Genomic DNA, 19451 nt, shown 5'->3' with positions numbered 1-19451 from the left:
TGGGGGCCGCAGGGTCTGCTCGGAATCAGGGGTGCAGCAGCTGGACAGCATGGAACCTGATGGCCTTCTCAGTGGCGACTTGGAGGGAGGCCCAGGCCTCGAGCTGTCATGAGGCATTTTTCCCTCGTTGAAGTGACCACCCGGGCTCTGCGTGAGCCAGTGTCACCCAACCACACTCAGGTCCACTCACCCACGCGCAGTAAAGCCAATCTGCTGACACCTGGCTGTGATGAAGGAAAATGCAGCGATTACTGTTGGCCCCAAACATGGAGTCCAGGGCAGCTAGCGCTGAAAAAGCCCAAACTCCCCAGTGGGTTTCAGGGGAGCATTTTGTTTTTTTTGCGGTATGCGGGCCTCTCACCATTGTGGCCTCTCCCATTGCGGAGCACAGGCTCCGGACGCCCAGGCTCAGCGGCCACGGCTCACGGGCCCAGCCACCCCGCGGCACGCGGGATCCTCCCGGACCGGGGCACGCACCCGCGTCCCCCGCATCGGCAGGCGGACTCCCAACCACTGCGCCACCAGGGAAGCGCCAGGGGAGCATTTTTAAGGCCCAGTTGGGTCGGGGGGCAGTGGGGGGAATCGCAAGGTATGTGATCAGCTCGTGCACAATTAATTCTCTGATTGGCTGCCGGTGAGGTAACAGGGTGGGGTCACAGGGGTTCGCGTTATCAGTCCTCAGACTCCAGGAGGCCTGGGGGCTACATGATCATGGTCATCAAGTACTTAACATCTTCCATTTGGTGGGGGTTTTTTTTTTTTTTTTTTTTGGTACGCGGGCCTCTCACTGTTGTGGCCTCTCCCCTTGCGGAGCACAGGCTCCGGATGCGCAGGCTCAGCGGCCATGGCTCACGGGCCCAGCCGCTCCGCGGCATATGGGATCCTCCCGGACCGGGGCACGAACCCGTATCCCCTGCATCGGCAGGCGGACTCTCAACCACTGCGCCACCAGGGAGGCCCTGGTGGGGGTTTTAGCATCTGAGAAACAACAACTCAGGAAGCGTGCATCAGATACTGTTATCTGAGTACTTCCGAGAGGACCTACAGCAGAGGATGTGGGGGAGGAGTCTGTCCCGGGAAGGACTCAGAGGCCCTGCTCGGTTACACCAGGAGCAAAAGAGGACCAGACACAGGAGACAAGTGTGCACACACGCAGCTCAGACACACGTGCACACATAGACACAAACACACATGCACAGTAAGCGGGACCGAGGTTTGGGGGCTTGAGGGAAGACCACTTAGACACCGTCAAAGCACAGACCCCTTAAAGGATGCCGGTCACTCGTCTCAAGCTGGGCTCAGCTGCCCAGGGCCCTCTCATGTTTGATTTCACACTCACTTGAGTTTGATTCAGCAGTCGGCTCTTCTCTTTCAAGCTTTAATTACACGCTGCTGGTTTTTCAAGAAGTCGGACCCACAGGTCAGATTCGCTGATGAGCCTCTCTTCACGGGAAATAAAAGTAAAAGACACTGCCCCCACCCCCACCATGCTCCTTACCCTACTCTGCAGTGTGGCGAGAGGGGTGGGACTTATAAAACCAGTCCCCACCTGGCCAGCTGGCTGCTGGCAACCTGTCCCTAGAACCAGAGTCTATAAAGAGATAAGAAAAAAAGAGTACCCAAATTCTGGGGTCAGATAGCCCAGTCAGCCACACAAATGACCCCTGCCCACCACTCCCACCACATCCCCCTGCCTTCACAGGACTTGTTGTCAGTGCTTGGGGCAGGGGCTGGGGGGTATATTATTTTATTTAAGCAAGGTTTCCCTCCAAGGAGAAAATGCAGTGGTGGGACAGATAAATTAAAAACACAGCACTTTGTAAGGCAGTGTCTCAGCTAACCTCTGGTGAGTAACAAAAGAGCCCCAAACTTATTGGCTTAAAACACTAGCTATTTATTTGCTTGTGATCCGTTGGATGGCAAGTTGAGCTGGCTCAGCCGGTCTCAGCTGGGGTCACTCATGTGGCTTCGGTCATCTTGTGGCTGCACTGGGCCTGGATGGGTCTGAGACAGCCTCATTCATCTGTCTGGAGGCTGGTGCTGGCTCTCACCTGGACCTCTGTCCCAGGGTGAGAGGCACATCAGGGTTTCTTCACATGGTGGCCGCCACATTCTGAGAGAGCCAGCAAGAGAGTGTGAGGCCTGGCTGGGAAGGCACAGGCCAACACGGCCGCTGCATTTCGCTGGTCAGAGCCAGCCCAGTCGAGGGGTGGGCCACAGACCCTAGGTCTCTATGCTTCACCCCTCCCCGTCTTCCATGACCAGGAGGAAATGGTCCACTCTCTGGGATCTGACGCCGCCCGGCCCCCCGGGCTCCTGAGATCTCACGTGCTCCCCTCCTTCTCAGGCCCGTGGGTGCCCCTCATCCCTCAGGTCTCCGTATGGAGGTCCCTCTTCCAGAAAATGGCCCCTTTCCCCTCAGGCTGGGCCTCGTGCTTGCCTCCATGCCGTGTTTGTCCACCTGTCCTCCACGCTTGCCTCAGTCTATGTGCAGGGTGCCTCGCATGCAGCAGGTGCTCAATAAGTGCTTGTGACGTTTAGACAAGGTGGGCTTGGGTGCACGGTGCATTCAGAGGACGGAGGACGGAGCGTGAAGCACAGGCTGGTGGGCCTGCGGTGGGGAGGGGAGGGGGTGGGGAGGCTGCGGGTAAACAGAAGGGAGGGTGCTGGAACATTCCAGAAGGGACGCAGAGCCTGTCCCTGTTCAAGTCCGCGGCTCCTGGGCTGGGAGGAAGCCGGCTGCCCTGGGCCTGTCTCCAGGTAATTGCCTGAGTCACAGGAGGCCTGAGCAGCACAGCCTCGTTTCCTGAAATTGCATCCGAGGCAAAGAAGGGCTGATGAGCCTCGAGTGGAACATCAGGAAGGCCTCTTGGTGGTCCCTGCAAGCCGCTGGCCTGGCTCTCAGGAGAGGGAGGCTTCCCTGGGTGCCAATCAGCGCCCCCTCCGCCCCTCCTCCCCCGCCCCCGAGCTCAGACTGTCAGCAGTGCTCCAGGCACCCAGGGCCTGGGTCAGGCGGGGGTCCTTCTGCAGGGGTGCGGGCAGGGCAGGAACTGGGCTGGGGGCCAGCCTGGGCTGTCCTCAGTCCCCTGGCCTTCAAGGTGGACCAGCCACCCCCATCTTCATAGGCAGGAGACAGTCCCAGCGTGAGAAGGGGTCGTGCCCGGGGGGCGCGGCAAGACCCCAGCCTGGGCTGCTCTGCCCTTCACTCCAGTTCTAGAAACACAAGTGACCCCACAGGCCCACCTCTCACACGCGTGTGGAGAGCAGTGAGTCTCGTGTGCCCCGGGCCGTTCACACGACGCAAAGGCCAAGGCTGGTCGCTATTGCAGAGGCGCCCTGCGCAGCGTGAAGGAGGACTGCGTAGTGGAACACCACGTGTTCACGCAGCCGCGTGGAGGCCTGTGGTCTCTCGGGGACAGAGGAAGAACGGTCTTTAACAGAGACGGTCGTCGGGGGAACGAGCTTTGGAATGGCGCTGGGCAGCTGGCCGGCACCCACTGGCATTCCCTCTTCCTTTACTGATTGACTTTTGTCCTGGAGAGGCGCACAGCCGGGCCCGCCGGCCCTGGTGGGGACCAAGTGGGGGTGGGGCGCAGGATCCCACCATCATTTCTAAGGCGCCCCGCTCCTAATCACAGCCATTTGGGGTGGAAGCCCCAGGAGGCCTGGCTGAAGGAGCAAAAGTGTCACTTCCCGGGGCTAAGCCCAGAGCACAAGGTCCCCTCCAAGCCCAGGAGCTGGTCAGCTTGGGAAAATAGCTAGATCCAAACGCTGGTCCAGTGGGGCCTGGGGGGACGTGGGTGGCCGCTCCCAGCCCCCCTCTGTCACACCGGCTGCTCGGCTCCGGGTCCCCCGTAATCAGATTCCCCGCAAGCAGGGACAGAGCGCTAATTCTATTGAAAGGAGCCGAGACACTGGGTACAGGGCCAGATGTCCACGGGGAACGCAGTTACCACTCTGCCAGTGGACGGTAATTCAAAATCGGGAAGGAACAGGATACTTGCTGAGCTGCCCACACAATGACATGGCAAGAAAACACTGAAAATCGTGGGATTGGAGATTCAATCCCACAACTGAATCACAGAATTGGAGATTCAGCTGCCAGCGAACACGCAGTAGGGCCGCTTCCCCGCCCACCCCAGAGGTGGAGGACAGGCCCTGGGGCTGGAGCACCACTCCTTCCTAAGCGCTTTCTGAAATGCATGTGACACCAGCTTGGACCCCGTCCTGCAGGACTCACTCCCAGGCACGGCTGGGGAATTCGCACAGTTCCTCAGAAATCCACTCCCAACGTCCACCAGCCCCCAGGGGCTCTTGATTAAGACCAGGGCCCCAAGTTTTCCTGGCATGGAGCAGAGAACGTTCTTCGATGGCTTGACTTCCTTCAAGGGTGCACGCAGAACACTCCGTGTGGAACCGGCACCACTTTTACTCCTGAATCAAGGTGGCCCTACACGGCAGAAAGGCACACACAGAAGGCTTGGCAACCGGCCATGGGGGCTCATGTTTGGACCGGGAGCCACCCTGCAAGACAGAATTTGTCACAAGCAAGAAGATGGTCATCGTCGTGGTGTGAGGTGCCGGTGGGGGTGAGAGCTGGGGTGCACCTGCTGTGGGCTGTGGTTTCATGGTAGGTGACCAGGTGACCACTAAGGTGCCTCCCTGCCCACATTCCATGAGACACAAAGGCGGGGGCCGGGCCCGGGGTCAGACTTCCACCCCCTGCCCTGCGCCTGTCCTTGTCAAGGATTATTTTTACAGCCCCGTTGGTTGCTAATTAGCAGATGTCCCACTGATTTGACTGTTCTCATGGGCTTTTTAGCCAACAGATATCTGAAAACACGGCAACCAGGACTTCAGTCTACCGATGGTCTCGATGCAGTTTTGAGATGGGATGGCACGACCGGAACGCGACTCACCACCCCGGCTTCCACACCCAGGGTGATTAACGAGCCCCCCAACCAACTCACAGCCAAGGCCAGGCCCCCAGCACCTGCCCTGTGTGCTGCTGAGGGCACGGTCCCATCCTGCCTCTCCTCGAGGACGGCAACCCTGGTACAGGTGGAGGGACAGGTGCAGTGGGAAGGCCATTTCCCTAATCCGATTGAGGGTCTCCTGGCAGCCTGGCTGGTGCCAGCGCTGCAGCACAGCCGGGACCAGGCAGGATGTGGCTCCAGCATTCCAGGAGGGTAAAGACTCCCACGCACAGGGCCGCTGGCTGCACGGGCAGCGGGGACTTGGTGGGGTCTCTTGCAGAGGTTACAGGCTGCTCACCTGCCCTTCATCAGTGGACAGGAAGGGTCTGGGGACAGGGTGGAGTGTCCCTGTTGATCCCTGCCCCCAGCTGGCGCGGGGGTCCCACTCCCCAGCCCCTCCCCACCCAGTCATCCCAACCACAGTTCCTCGCAGCCCGGTGCTTCTCCCCACCAGGGCAGCCCCTCCACAGCGATGGGCTCTGTCTATGGTCCTGAACCCTAAGGCTCCCTGGGGCACGAGCATTCTCTCCACTCTAAGTCGCTGGTGACTCTGGTCAGTCCTCTCCCAGAAACTCCAAAGCTGAAGAGGAGCACAGGGACCAGCGTGGAGCGGAAGGGAGATCAAAGAAAGGAGAGAGTAGTGGACAGATATTCAGCCCTGAGAGATCACCACGGAGTCGTGGCCTCTGGACTAGAAGTTGTTCTCAAATTTTTGCAGTTACCCAAAGTGTCCCCTCTGGGAAGCTGGGGGTGGGGCATGCATCCACCGAAGTGAGCTCCCCCGACACTTGCCCACAACCAGGGGGTTCTCCGTTCGTCTGCTCTCTGCTCTCTGCGTGTCACAGGCCCGAGCGAGCACTGGGCTGTGGGTCAGACTGTGTCTGGGCTTTTTCTTCTATAAAGTGAGAGCACCAATAGCTTCTATGTGCATATTCCACAAGGTGACACATGCAAGTCACTGAACATGGGTCTGGCTCGTGGAAAGCACTCTGTTAAGAGTTAGCTAAAGGGGGGCTTCCCTGGTGGCGCAGTGGTTAAGAATCTGCCTGCCAATGCAGGGGACACAGGTTCGAGCCCTGGCCCGGGAAGATCCCACATGCCGCAGAGCAACTAAGCCCGTGCGCCACAACTACTGAGCCTGCACTCTAGAGCCCACGAGCCACAACTACTGAAGCCCACGCACCTAGAGCCTGTACTCCGCAACAAGAGAAGCCACTGCAATGAGAAGCCTGTGCACCACAACTAGAGAAAGCCCGTACACAGCAACAAAGACCCAATGCAGCCAAAAATAAATAAATAAAATAAATTTGTTAAAAAAAAAAAAAAAGAGTTAGCTAAAGAGTGTGGATCAACCAGAAAGTGGAAGTCCTTTATACTGAGCCAAAATCTGGTACTAGAGCCACCTAATGGTGGGTGGGGCTGCATTGCGAGGGGCTGGGACTTGTGGCCCGAGTGGCCAAGCTAAGCCCGGAGCTGCACAGAGTCCGTGGAGCCCCCTCCCCTCCCCGAGGTGGCCTTTCAGGCCCTAAGATGACTCACTTGGTGCCTCAGCAATGCAGGCAGTTCTTCGGGAGGCTCGGGGTCCCTCCCCTGCAGGCACACGCTGGGCTTCTCCTCAGACACTCAGGCCTGCGGTCAGTGCTCTGACCCACAGAGCAGCGGGCCCTCAACGCTGGTCTGTCTTCTTTCCCAGACGCTTGTCTGCCGTGGACTGCGTGTGCCCTCCTGGGTGGGGTCCCAGCAGCGTCCGGCGGGTCTGGTGCTCATGAGATGAGGGATGGTGGAGGGCAGAGTTACTCGGACAATGTCAGCCCGGGAGATTCTGGGCTGTGTCACCCTGAAGGACAGTTTCTGCCCTCCCAGCCCTGGTGTCCCGCCTATGAAGCGAAGGTGGATGCACTGAGATCTGGTCCCCTCCACCTCTAACACCCCCGTCCCAGGGCGGCAAGGTGGGGTGTGTTGTTCTCGTGTCACTGTGGGACCAGGGGCCCGGGCACCTGTCACAGGACACACGTTCATTCCACTCAGGTGCTTTAAGGTCAAGAGGGCGTGCCCGGAGCCCCCCAGCTCCCTGCCCTTTCCCTGGGTCGGCCTGGGTCAGCCTCTGTTAGGCTTCTCTCCAGGGAGCCATCCTGGGCGTAGAGACGGCTCCTTACTTTACGGAGGCACCAGCTGCTCCGTGCTTCCTCTTTTCACTAAACCATGACCTTGGCCCTCCCTGTCGGTCATTCTCAGCATCTACAGCACCCCGTGGTGTGGATGCATCATAACTTATCAACCAGCCCGAGTGGGTGGGCATTGAACTTGTTCTGGGTTTTTGCTTTTCGAGCAAGGCTGTGCTGAGTGACAGTGACAAACAGGGACTCTGGAGTGACTTGCATCATTGTTCTGCCCTTGGTGGTGGCCGAGAGGGAGGGGGCTTTCAGCATTTGCTGGGTGAGGAGGTTGGGAGGAGGCGGTCCCTAAAGCCTGGGCCTGGCTGCACTGGTCATCTGCTGGGGGTGGCCCCTGCCAGGCCAGGGAGGCCACCTACATTGGAGGGTTTGACAGGAAGCCCCTTCTCTCCGCCTCTCCCCTCAGAAGCTGTTGTACAAGCTGCTGAGTTTTGCAAACACCGTGAGAGATATATTTATTTATTTATTTATTTATTTATTTATTTATTTATTTATGGCTGTGGTGGGTCTTTGCTGCCGCGTGCGGGCTTTTCTCTAGTTGTGGCAAGTGGGGGGTCTACTCTTTGTTGCGGTGCGCGGGCTTCTCAGTGCGGTGGCTTCTCTTGTTGCGGAGCGCAGGCTCTAGGCCCGCGGGCTTCAGTAGTTGTGGCATGTGGGCTTCAGTAGTTGTGGCTCATGGGCTTCAGTAGTTGTGGCACATGGGCTCAATAGTTGTGACTCGTGGGCTCTAGAGCGCAGGTTCAGTACTTGTGGCACATGGGCTTAGCTGCTCCATGGCATGTGGGATCTTCCCGGACCAGGGCTCGAACCCGCATCCCCTGCATTGGCAGGCGGATTCTTAACCACTGCACCACCAGGGAAGCCCCCAAGCAGTATTTTGCACCTTCCCACTCACCGCAGGCTGGTGTTGAGCCATGAAGCTCGGGAGTCCAGGGCCTGTCTCTTTACCTAAACACAGTGGGATCAATCAGAGAGAAACAGGCCGGTACAAGACAAGCTGTTGCCCCTCGGAGGAAGGGTAGACGGGATGACAGCCTTGAAGGAGGAGGCAGAGGCATGAGGACCCCCCGGCTATGCGCCTCCCATTGGCGCCCCGCCCCTGTTTGCAGGCAGGTCGGGAGCAGCCCTTCCTCCCAGACAGACCTGTGTCCTGTTCCACTTTCTTCTTATTTCTTAACCATTCACTCTCTGTCCCTCACAAAATTACAGATGCTGGAGAGCAGAGACCAGGCCCTCCCGGGTGCCCTCCTTTCACCTGTGAGGGCCCATTCTTAGGCAGGCCCCCCACAAAGGTGGGGTCTCTCTCCTGAACAGCAGGCCTGGGGCTGGTTCTCATAGGACAAACGTGATTGGTGGCGAGGTGAACACGCGGCCTGTGTGTGTCCAATGAGGACTTGCCCACTGGCCAGGAATGGAGGGGGTGGGTGTTTCCAGGGAAGCGGACGGAGGTCCTGGGGAGGGACAGTGGAAGCAGCAGGCCCTGAGCGTCCAGCCCCCAGCTCTGCAGCCCGTCACCCACCTCCTCCCACTGGTTCAGGCGCTGCCTTTACCACAGGCCACGTTTGCCTCATCGGGAACTGCTCCTGGCCCCTCTCCTGCTCCCCTGATTTAGTCGCGCCAAACTACTCTCATACAATCTCTTTTTAGCGCCCTCCCATAGTGGGTGAGGCCTCCCGTCCCCTACTGACCTGTCACCTCCCTTTCCAGAACTTTCCTGGCTACTCTTAGATTATCATTTTTTCCATTTGAATTTTAGAGTCAGGCTGTCTATCCCCAGGTGGTCTCACATTTTATTGGTTCAAATGCACAGACGAGGCGCATCCCTGCACGTCCGCATGTCTCTGTCTGGAAGGGCCCCGGTTGCCCCTCCTTCTCCTCTGTCCTTCCTGTGGCTACACTCGCAGTGGTTCCTGGACATCTTGCACAGGGCTTAGCAGGCTCCCTTCTCTTTGCTTGTTGCCGGGAGTGGGCTGCTCCCCTGTTCCCAGAAGTTGGGGGTGGAGTGCAGGAAAGGGGTATAGGCTGAGCTCCCATCCGTGCTGTGAGCCTCGGCAAGAGAAGGCAGACCCCGAGAGTCAGGCGTTGCCCTGGTACCCCACAATCCAGGTTCAGTCTCAGTCTCCAGGCTGGAGGGGCGGGGGACGCCGAGAGAAGACACGCCCCTCCGGAAGCCCACGCCGGCCCGAGCCTCGTCCCCAGGCCTCTGTTGGGGGGCCTGCAGTGCCGGGGCACCTCTCCCCACTCCAGAACCTCAGGATCAGGGCCTGGACTTCTCCCAACTGGGGGATCCTCTTGGCGGGCCTAGGCCCTGGTCCACCGCTCACGGCCCCCAGAGGTGGCTGTTTTCGCTGTCTGTGTTCATCGAAGTATGGTATTTCAAATGTTGTGACATTTAAAATCTGTGTTGAATACACTTGTTTTGTTTAAATTATGCCCGGCTGTGGTGACTCACGGGAATTGGTTTGTCTCCTGGGCCCAGGCCCGGCATCCCCCTGCACCCCAGCCCAGCCCCCGGCCCAGAGCTGCCCCTCGGCCACACCAGCCCCTCATCGTCCTGCGGGAGGACCTCCAGACCGCCACTTGAGCTCAGTGGACGCAGGAGAGAAGGGTGCCCAGGGGAGGCCACTCCCAAGCACCCAGCCGGTGACTAGTGGCAGGCGCAGGGCTGGCAAGTGTGGAGAGGCCGCCTGCCGAGGGCCCACGCGGCCCCTGTCCGACGTGTTTGTCCTCTAGTTTGGGGAGTCTTTTTCAAAAGGAGCCAGAGGTGACCTCAGCCACCATCTCCTGGATGCCTAGAGTCCTCCCAAGCGGGACCCGGAGCACCGTGGGGCGGGCAGGGCTTGCGGAGGCATCGGCCAATGCCCCGAAGAGAGGGCCGTGTGAGCCGCCCTGCTCAGGACAGACGCCGGACATGCAGGAGGCCCAGGAGGCGAACCCATCCATGTTCCAGAGCCTCCAGCACCTCTTGGCTTCCTGCTGGCCGCTGCCGCGTTAGCAGGACAGAGCTGGACGGTCCTTGCCCTGCCGAGACAGCCCTTGTCTACCATCGAGGAGACCCCCATGCGGGACCCTCAGCTCTGCTCTCAGGGCTGTGGGCAAACCCGAGTGAGGAGATGGAGGGGGCAGCCTGGAGCCCGGGGCACCTCCGTGCAGACCCCGGGAACCAGGTGGGGCCAGTGCAGGGGTCTCTCCAGGTGCAGCCGTTTGCCCTTTGACTCTGAAGTTCACGTGAGCATTAAGGGCAGCGGCGTTGGGTAGGGGGCATGGAGAAGAGGCGCCGCCCCCTCACAAGGGCTCGCGAGCTCACACTTAGAAGCTCGGGCGTCGGAACATGACGTGAGGACCAGCGTGCTCAAAAGACAGCGCCAAACGCGGTTTTACACCAGAGGCTTGTCACTCCGGGGCCCTGGGAGGTGATGCCGGATTCAGGACCAGCTCGGTGGGAGGCCGTTCCCCATCGCTGGCCAGGGCCACCCGCGTCCACTGGCGGGTTTGCATCCCCGTCAGGAACGGCAGTGGCGGCTCAGGGAGGCCACAGCTGTTCGGGCTGAGCAGGTGCCCATGAAGGCAGGTCTCAGCCTGGTGTCGCTGAGGGGCTGGGCTCCAGCTCAAGTCCAGGTCCAGCCACTTCTGAGCTGGTGACTTTGGCAAGCCCCACCCTCGGCACCCGGAGACTCGGTTTCCCCAGAGGCAGAGAAACGTGGAAGGTGGAGGTGCCAACAAGAAGCGCTTCTCAACGCGCTGAGAGGCAGTGGGGTGGGGGACGGGCCTTCCCTTCGTGTCCTAACGTGAACTGTCCGTGTGCAGGACGAGGGACGCTGGGTGAGCCATCCTGCAGAGAAGTCAGGAGGGACCGCTTCCTTGTCCAGACCTGGGAACGCAGAGCCCCGGCCCCTCACCGCAGCCGGGAGGCCCCAGGGCTTTACTCCACACTGTGTACAGGCTGGGGGCTCCCCAAGCTGACGGAGGGTCTGCAAAGGTCCCCCGAGCCGGGGCTGTGGGAGCAGGCGGAGAGTCAGTCTGGGAACGGACAGACCGAGTGCCGCCCACGCTCCGACCCCTACACCTGGGCCGGTGGGCGGGGTGGGCTCCAGGGCGCGTGCGCTGCCCCGGCCTCACGGGCCGCCCCTCTCCATGTCTCGCAGATCAACACCTTCATGTCGTTCGTGTTCCCCATGGTGGTCATCTCTGTCCTGAACACCGTCATTGCCAACAAGCTGACCGTGATGGTCCGCCAGGCGGCCGAGCAGGGCCAGGTGTGCACAGTTGGGGACCAGCATAGCTCGTTCAGCATGTCCATCGAGCCCGGCCGGGTCCAGGCCCTGCGCCACGGCGTCCGGGTCTTACGTATGTAACCACTGGGCCCTGCGAGGGGCGGGCGTCGGGCGGCCACCAGGGGCCAGCAAAGCAGCAAGCTCGGTACCACAAACAGAAGGTTTAGAGACCCGGGGATCGGAGCGCGTCCGGGCCGAGGCTTGGAGTGCCGGCTCCCCCTGGGGTCGGGGCTTCTCTTCACTCCCTCCCTCATCCATCCATCCATCCACCGATTCAGCAAGCCTCCTGGCACCGGCTCTGAGTCAGACAGTCTGCTCACAAAGCCAGGGCCACGGAGTTGGGGTCTCCGTGCGTGCCGGGCAGTCGGGTGCCAGCTGGAGAGGCCGGAGGTGCAGCCCCTCTGCACAGATTCTAGTAGGGGATCCTGAAAGATCGTGCGGGGTGGACCCTACGTTTCTGTGGGTTGTGAGGGTCCATCCTCCCTCTGTGTGTCCCCGGGCCTGGCCTGGGCCTGCAGGTGCATCATGAGGAGGGGTCCTCAAAACAACCTGCCCCGTCCCTGCTCTCCTGAGGCAGCCCCGGCCCCCCGGCCCCCCAGAGCGCCTACCCTGTGCTTCCCACCACCCCAGGATCCACGCCCCACCTCCCCCCTGCCCCGGGCTGCCTGCCCCTCACCTTCTGCAGCCACTGGTCTTGGAAGGAAAAAGTCCCCGCAGCTCTGTCCAAACGGAACGTGATGCAGGCCCCATGTGGGATGTTAAATGGTCCAGTAACCACTTTTTTATAGCTTTTTTTTTTTTTTTGGCTGTATGTGGGCCTCTCACTGTTGTGGCCTCTCCTCTTGTGGAGCACAGGCTCCGGACGCCAGGCTCAGCGGCCATGGCCCACGGGCCCAGCCACTCCACAGCATGTGGGATCCTCCCGAACCGGGGCACGAACCCGTGTCCCCTGCATCGGCAGGCGGACTCTCAACCACTGCGCCACCAGGGAAGCCCAGTAACCACTTTTTTAAACAGTCAAAAGAAACAGGTAAAATTCATGTGGATCATTTATTACTCCAGTATTTCCAAAATAGCATCATGTCTGCATCCGTCCACATCATGTGATTGACGGGAGAGTGACTCGGGTGTGCTTCGCACCTGGGCCGGCTCAGCCCCCCACAGCCGCGGGTCAGGTGACCGGTGGGCAGGGCGGCAGCGTCTGCTTCTGCTGTGTGCAGGCAGGCTTTCTGGAACAGCCCGGTGCCACCAACCCCTGCTGCCAGCAGGCAGTGCCTTCGCTGGGACCTCCCCGGCCCAGGGTCTCTGAAAGCTCCCCAGAGTGGGTCTCCTGGGCCCATGGGGTCAGGGCAGCAGCCCTGGAGCGGGGACCCCAAACCCAGGACCACCCACAGATCCCCCCACGTCCCCAAGACGATGACACACATCTCGGGGAACACCCTTCTCTCTGCCCCGGGACAGCACATTTGGCCCGAAGTTTTCCCAAGTGGTTGGGTGCTTTCTTTTGCATTGTGGTAAAATATACAGAGCATAAAATTTACCATCGTGACCATTTCTAAGTGCACAGTTGAGCAGCAGTGTAGACGCCCATGTTGCTGTGCGGTTGTCACCACCAACCCTCCCACCTTGTAAGACTGAAACTCTTCCCATTAAACACCAAGTCCCCACCCCCTCCCCCAGCCCCTGACAACCACCTTCTACTTTCTGTCTCTGTGAATTTGACTCCTCCAGGGACCTCCTTTAGGTGGAATCATACAGTATTTGGGTTTTTTGTGACTGGTTTATTCATATGGTGTAATGTCTTCAAGGTTCATCTATGTTGCAGCCTGTGTCAGAATGTCCTTCCTTTTTAGGGCTGAATAACTCTGTTGTACGATGGACCACATTTTGTTTATCCGTCATCCATTGATTTCAGCTACTCTGAATAGTAGTGCTGCTATGAGCTACTGGTATCTGTTTGAGCTCCTGCTTCCAGTTCTTTTGGGGCATATACCCAGGAGTAGAATTTTAATTTATTGAATTAAAAAATATTTTTAAACAGCCAAACTGTTTTCTAAAGTGGCTGCACCATTTTACATTCCCACCGACAATGTACAAATGTTCCAGTTTCTCCATATCCTCCTCCAAATTACTGTTTTCTGTGTTTCTCTTTTATGGTAGCTATCCTATTGGGTATGAGGTGGTATCCTATTGTAGTTTTGATTTGCATTCCCCTAGTGATCAGTGATGTTAAGCATCTTTTCATGTGCTTATTGGCCATTTGTATCTCTTCTTCGGAGAAATATCTATTCAAGTCCTCTGCCTGCTTTTGTATTGGGTTGTTTGATTTTTGTTGTTGAGTTTTCTATATACCCAGGATATTAATCCCTTATCAGATATGTGATGCAAATATTTTCTCCCATTCTGTAGGTTGCCTTTTCACTCTGTCAATTGTGACCTTTAATGTACAGTTATTTATTTTTATATAGTCCAAATTATTTATTTTTTCCCTTGTTGTCTTTTCAAATTCAATGTTGTGAAATTTTTGTCCTATATTTGCTTCTAAGAATTTTATACCTTAGCTTTTATGTTTAGATCTTTGATCCATTTTGAGTGAATTTTTGCAGATGGTGTGAGGTAAGGGGACAGCTTCATTCTTTTGCATGTGGGGATCCAGTTTTCCCAGAACATTTGTTGAAAATCAGCCCTTTTCCCTTTGATCTTGGCGCCCTGTAGAAAGTCATTTGACCATATATGGGAGGGCTTATTTCTGGGTCCTCTGTTCTAGTCCATGGGTCTATACATCTGTCCTCATGCCGTTACCACTCTGTTTGGATGACTGTAGCTTTGTGGTAGGTTTTGAAGTCAGGAAGGGTGATTCCTCCAGCTTTGTTCTTCTTTCTCGAGATTGTCTTGTCTGTCCAGCGTCCCTTGAGATTCCCAATGAATTCTTCTATTTCTGCAAAAATTGTCATCAGGATTTCCATAGAAATTCCACCGAATCTCTAGATCACTTTGGGCGGCACTGTCATCTTAACACTATTAGCTGTTTCAGTCCACGAACACGGGACATCTCGCTCCACCTCCCTGAGACCCGTATCCCTCCACGTCTCAGGTGCCGTGGTCATTGCCTTCGTGGTCTGCTGGCTGCCCTACCATGTGCGACGCCTCATGTTCTGCTACATTTCGGACGAGCAGTGGACCCCGTGAGTACGGGAGGCTGGGGCCGAGGGGGTGAGGCTTGGGCTGAGGGCATGCTCCCCAAAACAGTTGAGTGTAGGGGTTGGGGCCGCTGAGAGGGGCAACTCAGGGTGGTTGGGGTGGGGTCAGCATCCCCCGACAGGCCCTCAGGTGTGGCTGTGATAGGGCAGGGAAGGCAGAGGCCGTAGAGGGACAGACACCCTGGAAGCTGCTTCGTAAAAGGAAAGCAAGTCCTAAATCAGTCAGTACAAGACAGGTTTGGGGGTGTCTGGAGAACGACAGGAAGGGCTGGCGCTGCCGGCTGTGGGAGGAGCAGTGGCAACTGTCGGGGTCCCCAGACCACCCCCAGCCTGGAGGAGTTGCCAGGAGGACCCCTGGGACTCCGAGAGCATCACACCCGCACTGCGACGTATGGATGCCAGCCTCGCCAGCTGGCCTTCCCGCGACAGTAGCCTCAGCCCCACTGCGTGAGCTCCTCTGCGTAGCGGGGCTGCCAGGTCCCAGGGTCGTGGGCTCTTCCAAGTGACGGGGCGCCACTAGGGAGGGAAAATCTAGAAAGCATGAGGAGAAGGTACAGGGCGTGGAACACAACCAAAGTAAAGGGTTTCTGAAACTCAGGGCTGCCTGGTGGTGAAGTGAGCTGCCAGATGAGGGAGTGAGATCCCTGTGCATGGAGGCAAGCAAGTCGAGGTGAGGTGCACAGCTGTCTGGGAGGTGCGGAGGGGGTTCCTGGCCTGGCTGTTCCTTTGAGGCCAGGCCCCGGCCACGTCCTGCAGCACTGAGGGGGCGCTGGGATTCTGCACAAGGAAGGGCAGGCCAGCTGGGCTGCAGGGAGAGGTGGAGACTGCGGCCAAGGGGCACTGCACAGCTGGCCTCAGGTGGGCGGCCTCAGCTCAGCTTGGCAGTTCAGCTGACCGGTGCCAGGTGGGAGTGTGCTCAGAACTTCCAACCTCTCAAGAGAAACCAGAGCCCTGGAATTTATTGTGAAATATCCCCACTTCAAAAGATGTCCAAGTAGTCTGCAATGACTGTCCCAGGCCCCCGCGTCAGCCACGGGCTGCCCCGTGCAGCCTGTGTCTGGCCTGCCAGCCTGAGCGTCCTCTCCCACCCCAGGTTCCTGTATGACTTCTACCACTACTTCTACATGCTGACCAACGCCCTCTTCTACGTCAGCTCCACCATCAACCCCGTCCTGTACAACCTCGTCTCCGCCAACTTCCGCCAGATCTTCCTGTCCACGCTGGCCTGCCTCTGTCCCCTGTGGGGGCACAGGAGGAGGAGGCTGGCCTTCTCGAGGAAGGCCAGCAGCGTGTCCGGCAGCCACACCTTCTCCAGCAATGTCACCCGGGAGACGCTGTACTAGGCCCGGGCGGGGCCAGGCGGGGGGCCGGGAGGGGTCACGGAGGGGCTGCCACTCGGCCTCCACGCCTGTCCACCCAGCGCCTGGGAGCTGGACGGGGGTCGGCTCTGGGCCCGCTCCGTGGCCTCCAAGGCCCAGCACCCAGAACCCACACGCAGAGGCTCCATTTCTTTTCGGCTTCCCCTCTCTCACCCTCCCCACCGCGCCCCTCCTCTTTGAAAGCCAGAAAGAGAGACTGATCCTCTCCCAGATCCAAAAAGGGCCTTTAATGAGGAGAAATTAGCGCTGGGTGAAAGGCGGTCTTTTTTGTTCTCGGACTAATGGATGTTGAGGGAGAAAGACATGAAGGGAGTAGGTTGGGGCCGGAGGGCGGTGACCCTGAGAGCTGGCTCTGGGAGGAGCCCAGTTGGCAGGACCACCGCTGTCCTGGCACTGCCAAGAGAGCCTCCAGGCAGCTCAGGACCAGGTCAGCCCCTTGTGCAGCAGGCATCCGACCCACCACCTTTCCAAGGGCGAATCCCCGGAAGCTTTGATGTCACAAGAGGTCAATGAAGGGATCAGCTTGGCATCACCCAGCCCTGGCAGCCCACCCCCCCCACCTGTCCTCCCCAGGCCAAGGTGGCAAAGCTCTGCAGGGACACCACAGGGCAGCTCAGCCTCGCAGTTCTCCATCCTGGCTCTGCGGCCACAAGGCCAGGTCAGTGGGTCCCAGGATAGGCACGCCCTCACATGCTCTCCCTCCCGCTGTCCAGCTGAGCTCCTGCGGCCCAGCTCCCAGTTGCTTCAGGGTGGACGCCGCAAGGCAGAGGGGAGTCGGCCAGCTCTCCGAAAGAGGCCAGCACTGGAGTCTGGGCCACAGGTGAGGAGGAGGAGCCCTGGGTACAGGCAGCCCACTGGCCGGCAGCCAGGCAGGGGCCCAGACTTGTTTGTCACGGCCAGCATGCTGGCCTGGCCCCAGCTCGGGCACCCAGAAAGGCAGGCGCCTCCTTGGACTCTGGGATCCGGTCTCCAGACAGGATGGCCTGGCCCCAGGAAGGTGCCCTGAGCCAGGGGAAGGCGGGTCCCAGGGGAGCTGCCCTGGACCAGCCGGGACCACGAGTGGCCAGGGGCCCAGGAGCAAAGCACAGACCTTTTAAAGCAGGTGCTCCCTGGGCCTGGGAGCACATCTGCCCAGAAGGGAGACAGTCAGACAGACAGACAGACAGGCAGACCGCCTGCCTGGGCAGCACTGACTCAGGATCAGGCGACCTGCTCCTGGTCTGGAGTTAGCCGGGACTCAGTCTTGCCATCCTCATAAACGACGAGTCAGATACTACAATATCCATGGCCACTTCAGATCTGGGCTCTGCTATGAATCGGGGTATTATATACTTGAGCCCCACAAAATCCTCCCCCAAGCTGTTCACCAAGAACAGGCCTGGGGGCAGGCCCACAGCTAGTCCCCAAGCCAGGCAGCCCTCCCGTGACCCAGTGGCCACCAGTGCAGGGGACGAGGCCAGCCCGGAGCTCCCACACGGGCATCTGCTCTGGGCAGGGGACACGGAAGTCCAGCAGATGGGCCCAAGGTCAGCGCAGCCCCCAGCCCTGCTCAGCGAGTGGGCACAAGAGTTCAGCAAAGACTGAGTCTGGGCTCGGGCGTTGGCTTCAGAAGGAGGACCTGGACTCTTTATGACAGGTCCTCAGACCCTCCCTGGCCTCCCTGGGCCCCAGACACACCAAGATCCCCCCGAGCCCCGGGTTCCCCATCTGAGAAGTGGGCGTGGTCATCCCACCCTCTCGGCCAGGGCTGGATGTGATGGCCCTGGAGGACCCAGCCCAGAGCGGACAGAAGGGACGGCCCCCTGAGGCGGGGGCAGAGTGGACGTGGGATGAGATGCCCACTGCCCAGACCCTGCTGGGGGCAGACGGGCAGGGTCTGCCTCTGAGCCCGAGTCCACTTTACTGTCTACCCACTTCACGTTGGTGGGGCCCCGTGTCCGTGCCCTGCCAGACACCCCTCCCGACCGCCCCAGCTCCTGGCCCGTCACCGTGGAGCCCCAGAGGCTAACTCTGTGGCGCGTGTGTCTGCTCTCAGAGCCAAGTGCCCGAGTGGCTGGGCACAGTGATGGTGAAACCCTATGGTGTGTGCTGACCCCCACCACCCCACACGTCCTGCAGTGACAGGGACATCCCCCGACTCCCTCAATAAGGGAATAAAGGAGGCTGTGGACCCGTGACGCGCTCCCACGCGGAAGGGCCGGCGGGCCCACCTGCAGCTGCTGGCTCGCTCACTCATTCATGAGAAGGTCACTGACACAGCAGATGGCCCCCGACTGGACCCTTTTACTGAAAACACATGCGCTTGGTCTCTGAGAGCCCAGAGTCGGGAGACCTGGGTCCACAGTGGCTGTGTGGTGACGCCCTGCCCCTCGGTGTCCTGATCTGTGGCCTGGGCACAGGTGAGGCCCAACGAAGCGTGGTGTGGGGTCCTGTGACTGTTTGCCCCTGGTCTCCACGGCCCTTCTGACCAGCTCAGGGAACCGAGGGAACAAAGCAGCTCCTTCCTGGGGGCCGGCAGGTGGGGAGCCAGGACAGGGAGGGGCACTCAGCCTGTCTGCAGACACAGCCGCCCTGTCTGGAGCCTCCCGGCAGCAGGGGGACCTTCTGCGGCAGGGTGTCCCCCTCCTCCCCTTTCCTCGTCCCCTGCTCTGCCTTCCTCTCACCGCAGCAGGATCCCCGGAGGCCCCCGCCTGGGGGACGAGAAGGAAAGCGTCCTTGCTGAGTGCAGGCCCTCCGTCCTCCCCCTTGGGTCTCCTCGGCAGCCTTCCCCACGCTCCCCTTCATTCATTCATTCACCTACCAGGTGCCCCTCGTGGCCTGGCTGCCTCAAAGCCACCCCATTCTGATTGGCACAGGGCTGCTCAAGGCCTCTGTGCTTTTGACTCACCCGCCTATCAGCAGGGAAGTCTCAGAACTCCCACAGACTCTGAGGTGTAAAGGATTCACTGGCAAGCTCCAATAGGTGCACTGACATTTTACAAGAATAGCCAAAGGAATGAAACTCCAACAGTGAATTTCAGGCCAGTCATGGAGAGAGACATTTGGGGACAATGGCAGGCAGTCCCAAACCCTAGCTGCACCTCAATGCCACTGTCCCATGGGGCCAGTGCTCTGGACGAGCCCCTCCCCACCTCCTGCAGGTTTGCTGAGCTCCGGTCCCTGTTCCAGCACAGGGACAAGAGAGGAATCCACTCTCCTTTAGGAAGGCACCTCTGGCCACATTGCTGTTGCTAGGCAACAGAAGGAGGGCTTGGGAGAGAATTCCATACATTTTAAAACACATTTGAAGAAAGAAAAAAAACGGCCAGTGGCTGGCTGCAGGGGCCTGAGTACAGGGTTAGCTGCCCCCCATCCAACTCCTCCCCCCCACCCCCTCCTGCCTCCCACTTGCCCCCCACTGCTTCCCACAATTATGATTTGAACTCCAATTTTTATCAGAACACCATGG

The 19451-nt window shown here is 59.1% G+C and overlaps 1 protein-coding gene across 1 annotated transcript in view; it reads left to right on the top strand.

Moving 5' to 3' along the window:
• Nucleotides 1-15967, top strand: part of NTSR1 (neurotensin receptor 1) — a gene marked incomplete at both ends in the record, with an annotated part of 44488 nt that extends 28521 nt beyond the window's left edge. Inside the window, 3 exons of the mRNA XM_081256167.1 lie at nucleotides 11296-11497; nucleotides 14519-14609; nucleotides 15718-15967. Coding sequence (XP_081112293.1) covers nucleotides 11296-11497; nucleotides 14519-14609; nucleotides 15718-15967 — 543 coding nt within the window. The remainder of the gene's footprint in view (nucleotides 1-11295; nucleotides 11498-14518; nucleotides 14610-15717) is intronic.
• Nucleotides 15968-19451: the final 3484 nt, after the last annotated feature.

Source organism: Mesoplodon bidens (assembly GCF_964165515.1).
Source record: "Mesoplodon bidens genome assembly, chromosome: 15".
In the NCBI taxonomy this organism is placed as follows: Eukaryota; Metazoa; Chordata; class Mammalia; order Artiodactyla; family Ziphiidae; genus Mesoplodon; species Mesoplodon bidens.
This window is presented reverse-complemented; position numbering and strand designations above follow the sequence as displayed.